The sequence below is a fragment of the Agelaius phoeniceus genome, chromosome 18 (assembly GCF_051311805.1).
Source record: "Agelaius phoeniceus isolate bAgePho1 chromosome 18, bAgePho1.hap1, whole genome shotgun sequence".
In the NCBI taxonomy this organism is placed as follows: domain Eukaryota; kingdom Metazoa; phylum Chordata; class Aves; order Passeriformes; family Icteridae; genus Agelaius; species Agelaius phoeniceus.
In genome coordinates, this window is record NC_135282.1 from 2,016,960 (window position 1) to 2,029,383 (window position 12,424).

The 12,424-nt window shown below is 53.9% G+C and overlaps 1 protein-coding gene across 10 annotated transcripts in view; it reads left to right on the forward strand.

Moving 5' to 3' along the window:
* Window positions 1–12,424, forward strand: part of NCOR2 (nuclear receptor corepressor 2) — a 228,250-nt gene that overhangs the window by 143,300 nt on the left and 72,526 nt on the right. For 5 of the 10 annotated variants that reach the window (XM_077188048.1, XM_077188044.1, XM_077188045.1 and 2 more), the window contains 4 exons: window positions 3,885–4,072; window positions 5,536–5,632; window positions 7,913–8,091; window positions 11,315–11,369. In XM_077188048.1, the coding sequence (XP_077044163.1) occupies window positions 3,885–4,072; window positions 5,536–5,632; window positions 7,913–8,091; window positions 11,315–11,369 (519 nt within the window). The remainder of the gene's footprint in view (window positions 1–3,884; window positions 4,073–5,535; window positions 5,633–7,912; window positions 8,092–11,314; window positions 11,370–12,424) is intronic. The other 5 variants (XM_077188054.1, XM_077188049.1, XM_077188053.1 and 2 more) reach the window with 3 other exon arrangements.

Below are 12,424 nucleotides of genomic sequence, written 5' to 3' on the forward strand. Positions count from 1 at the left end.
ATTCCAAAAGCCACAGACCTTGCATTCCCAAAGAATGGTTGTGTCTCCCATTTGTGTCCAAATACGTGTTCACTTAGACTTGTTCATGATAAAGCTTCTACCAGGGCAAGAGGCCACGAGGCTTACAACTCCATCAGGATGTGGCATGGCAGTCGGATGATGCTCTGGGCACCTCCCCTCCTGCAGCTGAGGTCTCTGCATGGTGGGAAGTGGGTCAATATTCCCTTCCTCAAAAAAGGGATTGCAAAGCACCACGTGATTTTGTTGGAAGCAGGAGGGAAGTGCCCAGGAACTGCTTTCTGGTGGAAATGGCTGGTTACTGTGCTAAACCTGGAGTGAGTTGCTCTGTGTGAATATCAAGGAGCTGGGGGAAAAGGTTTAATTAGGCTGCAAGAGCACAGTTCCTAAAATACGACTTGCAGTAAAGTCGCCTGTCATGCAAAATAGGTGAATTTCTGCCAGCCAGTTTATTCAGTGTCCTTGAAAGGGGATTTTTCAGTTTAGGGAAGCATTTTGCCTATTCTACAAAATAGGCAACATACGGTTGCTGAATTTGCAAAGTGAATACATTTGCTGATTCTGTTTGCAAAATGGGTATGCTTAGCTATTTTTCTGCCTATTTTGTAGCAGACCCTATTTTTAGCAAAGCCCATCCACATGCCAGTGTTTCTTTCTGGCTCTTTTACTTTCTGGGGCATTGTTGCTGCCTGGGGCTGGCTGGAGCAGGGTCAGAGCAGGGTCCAGCCCCGAGAGCCCCATCCCAGAGGATCCACAGGGCTTCCTCCTGCCTGCACTGAGGTCAGCACAGCAGAAGACATTTAATTGCCACCAGGGTGATGATGCAGAGAGGGAATGGTGAAGGGAGCTGTTCTGGGTGCGAGAGGTTTGTCTCCATCAGCCAAGGGAAGAAAACCACGGGGCTTGCAGAGGAATTGGGCTGGTTCCTCCTGTCACCTTCGCTCTTCTCCTCCCTCCAGAGAGCTGCTCTGTTCCCTGGAGCTGTGGGAGGGCTGGGGCTTGGCACAGCCCACGAGCTGCCTTCAGCTACTACGGCAGCGTTACTATCCATCCATTTTTAGATCCCTGTCAGGTCCCATTGGGCTCGCTGTCACTTACTGCTGTGATGGAGAGGGGAGCGGAGGGGGCAGCCCTGCCAAAAGCCAGCACAGATGGTTGCTCAGGAGTGGACATGCTTGCTTAGAGCTGCTCAGAGGAAGCACAGAGAAGGAATAGATGTTTCTGTTCCTGAAGTGCCTGACCAGGAGCTTCTCCTGGTGGTGGAGCTGTGATGATCTGAGTAGTTTGCAGGGCTGTAGGATGTCTGTAATCTTGGCTTTTGAAGGATGCAGGAGATTGCAGGGAGCGTATGTCCCAGCTGGAGCAAAAAAGCACTGGATGGGGATGCTGCAGCCCAGCCCAGCTGAAGTTTGCATGGTTGGGAGTTCAGGAAATGCTCAGCCAGTTCATTGTGAAGCCATAGTCTGGAGGGCAGAGCTGTGCCAGGGGGAAGCTTTGGTACTGCTGCCCTGCTGCCAGGGTGTGAGCTCCTGGGGGATCAGCAGCGTGACACTGATGTTGCTTTTTCCATCTTCAAATGCCAGTTCCTTAGAAGAGGAATTCTGGATAAAGCTTTTGTCGAGTTGTTCCAAGGAGTAGAAGGAAAGGAGGAAAAAGAGCCGCCCTGCTGGCTGTGAAGCAGCCAGGGTTGTGCCAGGTGGCTCTGCTGGGGTGGTGGCAATGTGGGACCCAGCACTGGCTCATTCCCACGGGGAATGACAAACCTTTCAAAGCCTCAAGGCTTGTCACCAGCCCGAGCCCTCGTGCTGGGCTCTCTCCCGGCCGTGCCGCGGGCTGGCAGCGCCGGGCACCAGCTTCACAAACTTCATGGGGTATTTTTAGCTTCTTCCCAAATGTGATGCTCTGAAAGCAGGAGGATGTAGCAGATTTTCTGGCAGGGTGGGAGCTCTCGTTTTCAGGGGGCTGATGGCATTGCTTTGGGAGAGGTGAAAAGCAGCAGCTGTGATTCTGCCAAGCTGCCGCAGGCTGTTGGTGTTACCTGTAGCTCCTCGCCCAAAGTGTGAGATACCCCATGTGGGCTTTCAGGGCATTTTAATTTCTGTTCTCCTTCCTTGTTTTTATCTTGTGGCTGTTTCCTTCAGCTCCTGGTGGAACCCCAGCACCTCCTGTGCATCCATGCAGGGCAGGACAGTCCCTGGCTCCAGGCACGCAAGTGGGAATTGATTTATTTGCAGGGGAAAATGTTAATCTGGCTCAGCTCTGGGGCTTGAGGTGCTCTGTCTGCCTCACATTATTGTTGAGGTGCTCCAAAAGGCCAAGGAGATCAAAGATGTGTTGCTGTTCTTGGATTATTGCCATGTGCCAGGATTGGTGTGACATGGGCTGCAGATTGCTGTGCATTTCCCATGGTTTGGGGTTTTTTTACCTCTCCTAATCTTTCTTTGTGGGCAAGAGCAAACGAGATGAGAACAAAGTGCCTCTGGGAAATCCTGCAGCCTCAGACTTCTGGTCATAGGGCGGTGGTGGCAAGAGATGAGTTTTTTTCTTTGAAATCTGGATTCCCTGTGTCTCTGTTGTAGTGCTGAGTGTGCTGGTGCTGAGCCACCCATTCTGGAAAGCGGTGTCAGGGTCAGGAGTGACCTGGGGTTTGCCATTAGAGCAACATCTGCTTTCACTTCCTGATTTGGGGCTTGGAAGGCATTTGTCAGACACAAACTGAAACCCTAAAACCCCTCTGGTGCCCCAGCTGCTCTCAGCTGAGGCTGGGCACTGCTGCCACTGTGGTGGCTCTCAGGGACCAGACAGGGATCTTCCCACCAGGGACCTTCCCTGTGTGTGGGTGTTCTCCTCCAGCAAGAGTGTGGCTGGAGGAGGGAGAAGAGATTTGGGGTGTAATGGGAGGAGACTCATTTGTGTTGCAAATCTTATTTCAGTGTTGTCAGGCTTGTCCCATAAATACCAGTCAGAAGTGCAGTGCTGGACCTGGTGGGTGTGCCATGAGGATGTCACCCAGGGGGTCAGGGTGTGGAAACCCTTTGCACTGCCATGTTTTGGCAGAGCCTGGGTTTGCTGTTGGTGGGGATGTGTTGGTCCTGTCACATGGGCCAAGAAAGAGGAGCAGCAGCAGGAAAAGTACTTTTGCTTTTTAGGACAGTGAAGGAGCTGAGTGTGTGGCCAGGCCACCACACCATATGGCTGTGGGCCAGGGCTGGGTGCCTGGGTCTTGATTTTGGGGAGCCAGGCCCTTGCATGGAGCTGCCCCATGGTCCCAATCCCATCATCATTGCCAGCACAGAGCTGTGACTGCTGGAGCTGGTGTGTGTGGGTAGGAAGGGGTGCCTGGCCTTGGGCACCATGGCAAGCTCTCCCCAGCATGGTGAGCTGGTGGCTCCAAAATTATGGCCCTGCACACCCTGTTCACACAATGGAGACCGGCTCTCCTGCCCCCTGTGCCTCCTCCCAAGGCCATGTCTCAGTCTCTCCTTGCTCAGTGGCCTCAGGCAGGCACCTTGCTCTCTGCTGGGGTGTGGGCCTTTGGCTGCTGAACCAAGCACCTGTTGGGCCAGAGGATGCTCAGTGAGATGTGCAGATGTGAGGGGTGGGCCGAGCCACGCTGGGTAAGAGTCCTGCTGCCACCAAACATGTTGGGTCTGGAAGGAAAGAGCCTGAGGGTACCTGATGGCCTGTTTTGAGAATTCACCCTTGGGTTGGCCCCAGGCCCTGGAGCTTGTCCATGTCCTAATAAATTGTATTTCTTTAAGCAACATGACTCACACTCAGCCTGAGCAGCCATCGAGGGCAAGGCCTGGAGGAGTTGCCCTTCCCAGGCACATCTCTGAGCTCCCTCTCTCCCTCTGCCCTTTCAGGAGCAGAAGTTTTGCCAGCGCTATGACCAGCTGATGGAGGCCTGGGAAAAGAAAGTGGAGCGCATCGAGAATAACCCGCGGCGGCGTGCCAAGGAGAGCAAAGTGCGGGAATACTATGAGAAGCAATTCCCGGAGATCCGCAAGCAACGCGAGCTGCAAGAGCGCATGCAGAGGTTAGAGGAGAAGCGGTAGGAAGGGGCTGAGCTGGTATCAGACAGCCTTTCTTTTCTCTTTGGGAATGGGTGTGGGTTTGGTAGCGGGAGGAGCGGGCTGGGGTGGCTCTCGGTGCCTTTTCTCCCTCTCCAGTCAAAGGCAGAAGGCAGCAGACAGATGAGAGTCTTGCTGCTTTTTCCCCTGTTTCTATCTATGATGAACTCTTCCCAGTACGAAAGGATAGGAAAAGTGAGGCCAATACCACAAGCAAGCCTTCGCCTTAAGTAATGAAAACAACTAAATTACAAAAGGCTATCACACCACACCACGTCCAAGAAAAGGACCAGCTAGCGTGGCAGAGCTCGGAAAATGCAAAGGGCTTAAGTCCTTTAACTCAAAGGCTCAAATCATCTGCCTTGCTGCTTTTTCCCCAGGGTGGCTCAATACAGAGCCAAAAGGAGCAAAAAATGTCAGCAATGTGACTGCCTGTCTCACCTCCCAGCTGGCCATATCAGGGCCAGGGGTAGCTCCCCTGTGCTGGCCAGCTGGCTGGGACAGCCCTAATTCCTGCCTCACTGCTGTGCCCAGATTAAGATGTACAAAACTTGCAGGTGCATTTGGTCACGTTGATGATTTATTACATGCACATGCTTTGATGGGAGCAGAAACATCTGCAGAGGTTGTTGAAATGACCACAGACAATATGAAGGGAGCAAAATGTCTCACTGGAAGGGATGTCCCCCGTCTCTCCCACCCCTTGTCCATTTTCTTCATTGGAAGTGCAATTGAGGTCATGTTGTTTTCTGCCAGGAGAAGACTCGATTTCATGATCTCCACCCTTTTTGCTGAAAACTCCTTGTCCTTCCCATTTCAGCCCTGGCACCTTGCCTGGGGTCACCTGATACGCAGAAAACCTAAACCCTTCTGCCAACATCCCATCCTTGTGCCCCACTAACAACTGGGTGGGTCCAAACTTCCTAACTGATGGCTTTATTTTGTCTGAAAGAGAAAGGGAAAAATGGTACCGAGAAAAGCTTTAATTTTTTACCTGCTTAATAAGAAAAGTTGTAATTCCTTGGGTTGTGTGGCTGTTACTGTAAGGGGAAAATGTCAGTGGATGGGTTTGATTTGAAACTTCCCACAGCATTTTGCAAACCAGATGTGGTGGCACAGTGCTAATGGCTCAGTGCTGACACCAACACCTTTGTGCCATTGCTGTGGTGGGGTGAGTAGGAGAAAATGTGGGGGAGAGCGTGGTTGGGCGTGAAATGTCCTTGTGTTCTAGCAGTCCAGGAAGTTGACACAGGTAAGGAAAGTGGTTTTGGTGCTCTTGACCTGTGAGCCCCAAACGCAGGTGCCTTTTCCACAGTGTGGGAGGGGGTGGCCTGGGTGGAACGTTATGGGATATGGCTGTTGTGGAGGTCAAATGTTCTTGAACGTGGTTTGCTGCTTGTGAAGTGGAGCATCAGTGCCTGAGTGTGCCACTGCCCTTTCCCAGCAGGGTAGGACAGAGGGGCAGTGGCGGGCTCTCCATGTCAGCCGCGCGCAGCGAGCACGAGGTGTCCGAAATCATCGACGGCCTCTCGGAGCAAGAGGTGAGAGCAGCTTCCCCTTCCTCCTCCTCTTCACCCCTCACTCTGTCTTCTCTGAGGAAGCCAAGACAGGACTGCCAGGTCTCCACAGGTGGAGTCCTGTGCAAGATCCCACTAACTTTAGGTCCCACTGAGGTTGCCATGATCCCAGACATTTTCTGGATGAGATCCAAAGTCAGAGGTTTATTTAATACACATCAGCATTTTCCCAGCTATGTGAGAGATGTAATGGAGCTGTTCAGTGGTTCTGCCAGAGCAAAACATGGAGCAAAACGTGGCCAGTAGGTTTGGTTTATCAGCATTTGGATGTCTCTTAGGGGCCTGAAACCCCAGCGTGCTGCTCATCCTAGGTAGCACCCCACAAACACCTCCTGGCTGTGGTTTATCCTGGAAGTGAAGATGGGAAGGGGAAGGGGCAGGAAGCCAGCACCCAGGCTGCTGGGTGGAGGGGTTTTTCTGTTTCGTTTTGTTTTGAATGGGCTGTGTGACTTGACACAGGGGAATCCTATGGAATGAATGGTTTGTACGTGAGCCAGTTGGCCCACATCTTCTGGGAGTGCTCCATTCATCTTGAAACATCCCTGTGACCTCGGCTTCGTTTGGATCTGGTTTCACAAGGGTTCCACTCTCTTGGCACGGAGGCGAGCTGCAGTGAATGGATCATGTTTGGGAGGGGAGAGCAGCCCTTGCCCAGCAATAGCTGGGATGTTTGCTGCCTGTGCACCACGGCTGATCCCTCTCTGGGATCCCAGGCACTTTGCTCTGAGCCAGTTAAGGTGACAGCGTGGAGGACATGGATCTTGGAAGCAGAGTGGAATTTCACAGCCCTGCAGAGGTGCTGGCCAAGAGGAGAGTTAGCTGATCCCCTCCATCCCCCTGCACAGTGTGCTGCTAAACTCCACCCCAACAGACTCCTGCTGAGCCCCAAATCTGCTTTGCATGTCTCAGAGGAGGCCTTAAGGAGCTTCCAGCTCTTCCACAGGGTCAGAAGGAGCAGGGAGGTGAGAGCTGGGGATCATCTCTGGCAGCAGGGCCAGCTCTGCCCCAGCACATTGCTGGAGAGGAGGGGGGTCTGGCTGGTGGGGTGTAGTGGCAGCACTCAGCACCCTGAGGGGCACTGTGCCCTCAGCTCCCACCAGCATCCTCTCTGCTCTGCACAGGGGCTTCTCCTGTCACCAGGGGGAGTCTGCAGTTAGCCAGGTTGATGCTCCAGCTGAGAGCTGTCCCTCACCTCCCACCATGAGGAGGCATCTGGAGCAGCCAGTTTCTAAGCAGGAGGTGTCCTAGTGAGGATGGGGAAGGTGATCACGTGTTGAAATGTCCATATCTGTGCAGAGAGATGTGCTTGAGGAGGAGGAGGAGGTTGGGTCTGATCAGCACCGCAGGGAAGCAGAGCAGCACTGGGCAGGCTGGAGTCAGCAGCTTCTTGGAAGGGTTGGCCATGACTGTTCTCCCAGGAACCAGCATCTGGCTGTCAATTGAAACAGCAGCACTTGAGACCTGGCCTTCCTGGGTCAAGGGTTGGAGTTTGAGCAGTGACATCCCAGGTGACAGGGAGGACTTAGACTGATGGTGCAATTGAAAGGGGGTGGCCTGTGCCAGGGGATCACCAGCAGCTCAGCCAAAGGGACAGTCCTGGCATTTGAGCAGAACACAGCACAAATGAGACATCACATTGGCCTCTCTGTTGCAAATACTTAAGGAAACCAGTGTGCCCAGTCTGTCCTGTCCTGGTGTGCAGCTGGGGCTTTGGATGAACTTTGTGCTCCATAGGATGGAGTAGAGGCATCAGATTATGTCCCGGGGTGTTGCAGTAAGGAATGACAGCCTCATTTCAGTGACACATGAAACCTCCTGGAACAATTCCTGTGCAAGGGAAACATGATGTCTGCCTCTGCCCACCTTTTCAGGAAGCTTTGCAAAGCTGGCCCCCTTCCCTCACAGTTGGAAGGGGACTTTAGGAGGCTGGGAGGGGATCAGCATTCCCTGTGCCACTGCTGCTTTGACTTGTTTCTCATCATGGTCAGGATTCACTTAAGTCAGACATTTCCACACAGGATCTTGAAGCCTTTTATTCCAAAATGAAAGATTAATTGTTTCCTGGCTGACAGCGATAGCCTCTTTCAGCGTTTAATTTACAATTACTCCGGCAATAAAGCTGTCTAGTGCTTGCTTTTGAATTCTCCTGTTCCTCCTCCTGTCCTTTTCCTCTGGAACATCTGTCCCCTGCAGTCCCCGCGGGGCTGTGGTGCTGACCAACTGTTGTGTGTGCTTTCCCCAAAGAACCTGGAGAAGCAGATGCGCCAGCTCGCCGTCATCCCGCCCATGCTCTACGATGCCGACCAGCAGCGCATCAAATTCATCAACATGAACGGCCTCATGGATGACCCCATGAAGGTCTACAAGGACAGGCAGGTGATGAACATGTGGAGCGAGCAGGAGAAGGAAACCTTCCGGGAAAAGTGAGTGCAGCCCCCACAGCTCTGTCTGTGCAGCCCCGGGGAGTGTGGGTAGGATCCCTGCAGGAATATCCCAAGGGCTTGGCTGGTCCCCACAGACACATCCCAAATTGCTGTGTTACCTTGAACCTGGTGATGCACAGAAACTTCAGGCCTTGCTCTATGGTTGGGGGGGAAAGCTGCTGCTTGTGGCAGGATGAGAACAGGAAGTTTTTCACCTTTTGCACTCCCTATTGTATCAGACAGTTTAAAGATAACACCAGGGAAACCCAACACTCCATACACATTGCCTTTCTGGATTTTCATGCTGTCCTTTGGGCACTGTGTGTCCAGGGGATTTTTGGGGCTGTCAGCATCCAAGCCCCTTATGTAGACCCCCTCAGGCTGCAGCTTCCAGCTGGTGCTCTCCCTCAGTGCTCCATCCTGCTGTCTGCAGGATTTGCCACCGGCTGCTGTTTCCATGGATGCGTTCCCACATCACACACGTGCAGACTCTGGCTGTGGTGCTTTCTCCTGTTTGCAAGCAGTGCCTGAGAACAGCTTGGCTCTATCAAGTGAGATCACTTGGGGAGTCACTGATTCCTTCTCTGGGTGCCACTGTGCTGTCAGCCAAGATATGGGGGCTCAGCTTGGTCTCACATCCAGATTCCCCTGTATCCCATAGCCCAGTGGGGACCCAGGTGTGTCTGCATGGAGGACTGGAGTCTCCTTGGTGCCCCCAGTGTGCTGTGAAAACAGAGCTGGAGTTCAGTTTCCAGTGGGATGAGCTCTGCTGGAGCTCCCTGCTGTGGGCCTGAGGGACATGGAGGTGCATGGGTGCACCAGGACCACATTGTCCTGAGCAGCACTACCACTTAATCCGGCCTCTGGACAACCAGGGGATGGCTCCAGGGATTTCCAGCCATGCTGGAAGCCTCTCTGTGTCCAAGATCCCTCCTCCTCCCTGCTCGTCAGGACTCCTGTTTGCAGCTGAAATAATTAATTGCCAAGATGGACCGAAAAAGAACAAAACAAGCAAACCGGCTCCAAGCCTTTGATAGAGGAGAATCCTCATTGCTAATTAGCCTTAAAATGTGCCACTCCAAACAGCCAGGCTTGCCACAAATGACGCAAAGGCTAATTACTTGGTCTCTAATGGCAGGGCTGTGCCTGTCTAATGGGGCTGGAGGAATCCACACCCAGTGTGTGCATCCTGCAGTGCACGGTGCATTCTGTGTCATCACTGGGGGTGATGCAGAGCTTGAGGCAGAAATACAGCAGGGTTTCAGGGCTCTCACAAAGCTCATTTGGAGAGATTGGTACTCAGGAGCTGTCAGGAGGGTGTAGGGAGCCCTGCCCCAGCTCTCCCCCAGCCTGGTGTGCTGGTAAGCCCAGCTGCCTGCTGTGCTGCAGCTTCTGGCCTGGGTTTTTAAGGTGAACTGGAGTTGTGTCATCCGTGATCGTGACCTTGAGCTGGCCTCCTCCTGAGACCAGGAAAACTTGGTTCAACCTTTTGTTCAGCCCAGTTGGCAGGGCTCTTGGAGTAAACAGGCAGGCACTGCAAGGCTGACAAGCTCCAGGTCTGAACTATTTTAGCTGTCAGAACATAACCATGAGGAAGAACCTGATTTGATTTGCTTCTGGGCAGGATTTCAGGTCTCTGCTGAGAGCCCATTGCTGGCCTACTCCCAGGGAAGCTGTGGTTTGCTGGTGAAGGAGCAGAGTGCTGCTCAGGCATTGAGGCTGTGTTGTGCTGGGCAGTGTGAGAATGCAGCATCCATCTCTCATTATGGCCTGGCCCATGAAAAGGAGTGGATTGTTATCTGCACTGCCCCAGCAGTGTGTTAGCATCATTGAAAACCCCATCCTGTGGTCAGCCCTGGGTTTGTGCTGTGTGCAGAGTGAGGAGCCAGCTCTGGCTCTGTGCCCTCACCCCAGGTTGTCTGAGCAGCCTGTCTGGTTTGCTTTCTTCCTTTTTTTTTTTTTTTTTTGTCCCCCCTAGCATTTCTGGTTTCTTTTTTGTTCTGGTGACCAGTTATGGTGACAGGGATCTTGCGGTGCCACACAAACCATATGGGAGTTGTGCATCAATGTGGGTGACAGCACCCATGTCCTGCTGCCATGGCTGGAGTTGGCCAGGCCCTCCCTGAGTTCAGCTCAGTGCCTTGACTCCACTGGGACAGAGCAGCAAAAGCAGGGGAGCGCTGTGCCAGTTGCCCCAGGGGAGGCACTGGCAGGGCTGGAGACATGAGCTCCTCACCATGTCCTGCCCATGTTCCACCCACACCACAGCTCTCCCACCTTTTGCCTTGATCCATTTCCCCAGGGCTGTCATTTCCTGGGAGCTGGCAGAGGTGCATGTGCTGAACGTGCTTCTCCCTGCCTGCTCAGCTCCCTGGGGCAGAGCCCGTGCTGGTGGCCACCTCTCCTGGCACAAAGTCACCACTCACCGGGCTGTCCATGCTTTGGCAGTGCATTGGTTAACGGTGCTGCCAGCAGCACCTCCTGCCAAGGGCTTGCTGGCCCTCGGTGCTTCCACACCAGCCAGGCACAGGGATTTGTTGCAGGAGGCATCTCTGCTAGTGGGGACAGCTTCCCCTGAGCAGGCAGTGTACTCTCCCGGGCTGCCAGAGCCAGGGGGGAGCTTGCTGACAGCTCCTCCACTTGCTGGGCATGAGGTGGTGTTTGTCAGAGCTGCTGTGCCACTGGGGATCTCTTGAGCAACTCAGCAATGTGGCAGCTCTGTGCTTCCTCCCGGGGTTTGTGTTTCCCTTCCTGTCCTTTGCAGCTGCTCCCAACAGCCCAGCAGGGCTTGGGGTCCTGCTCAGAGCTGGGGCCACCCATGGCCATGATGTGGAGTGTGTTGGCAATTCCTCACCCTTTTCTTGCCAGATCCTGAGGTCTTGGCCAGGTGTGCCTGCCCTCTGTGCCTGCGCTTGGTACAGGCTTGGGTGGCCATGGGGTCAAGCAGGTTGATGAGCAGCTCTCCAGCACTTCCAGCCCCCCTTCCCTCTCCCACCCCATGATGAACATTTGCACATCGAAGCTCCCAAGCAGCCCAGCCCCACTGGGCTAAATTTAAAGTTCCTGTCTTTCTGGGAAGCTGAGCAGCAGACAAATATTTTCTCAAAGCCCAGAGTCCCTCTGGGAGCTGGCCTTGCTGCTCTGGGCACGCAGGGCATGGCAGCCCAGCTGTGAGGGGGTCAGAGCAAGCACCCACAGTAACCCTCTCCCTCTCGCTCTGCAGGTTCATGCAGCACCCGAAGAACTTCGGCCTGATCGCATCCTTCCTGGACAGGAAGGTAAGCCTGGCTCTAACCTGAACTGTGCTGCCTCTCCTGCCATCCCTCGTGCTGGAGCTGCCAGCAGATGCTGAGCACCTGTGGGTGGTGGTGGTGGTGGTGGCTCAGGCCCCGGGCAGGGTCCAGACGGGCTCCCTGCAGAGCCAGGGCTGAGTCAGCTGCGGGAGCTCGGGAGGTGCGAACGCAGCCAGCCTGGCGCGGGGGCGGCACAGCCACCCCGTCATCTGCCTGGAGCTGCTTCCCAGCTTCTCCCCGAGGCATTCTGCACCAGCCAGGCTGTCACACAGGGGGTGGGCACCCAGCTGCCCGGCACAGAGTGGAGGGGTCTCTTTGTTCAGGGAGAGAGGGGTTTTTGAGGGTGCACCGAGTCCCATTTCATGCAGCAGTTCTGGTGGGTGTCCTGAAAGAACACACAGCTCCCCTTGGTGCTAGGAAGAGTTGTTCACAGGAACTGCCTGACCTTTCCCAGACCTCGTGTGTTGTGCTGCTTGGACTTTTTGTTTTTGTTGTTAATTGGGCTGATGGAAGAAAGGTTTGAGGAAAAGAAAGACCTGAGGGAGGAGTGAGTCTCTTGTCCCATTCTGAGCAAGGCCAGGTGCCTTCCATGGGACAGGCCATATGGGCAGATCCTGGACAGACCCAGCCTGAAAACACAGCTATGTCCATCACTTGAACGCTCTCCTGAGCAAGAAACATTTGAAAGCTGCTGCTTCTCTGGTCCTTTTAGTTATTTGAATCCTCTGGCCACCTCATGCAGAGTTTCATACACACAGTGTCCACTCACTCTGAGGGAACCACTCTGCTCTCAGGGGTGGCCTGCAGAGGTCACTTCCAGCCTAAATTATTCTCTGATTCTTCGTAACTCAGGCTGGGGAGATAATTTTTAAGACCTTGACCTTCCTGTCCAAAGGAGCAAGGAAGGCCAGCAGCCCCCTCATGCTGCTGCTGCTGCTGTAAGATCCCAAGCTCCTCATCCTTTCTCACTCGATAAAGCCGAAAGTGGTGGGACTTGGATGATGCTCACAATCCAGTCTGTGTTCCAAGCTGTAAAATGT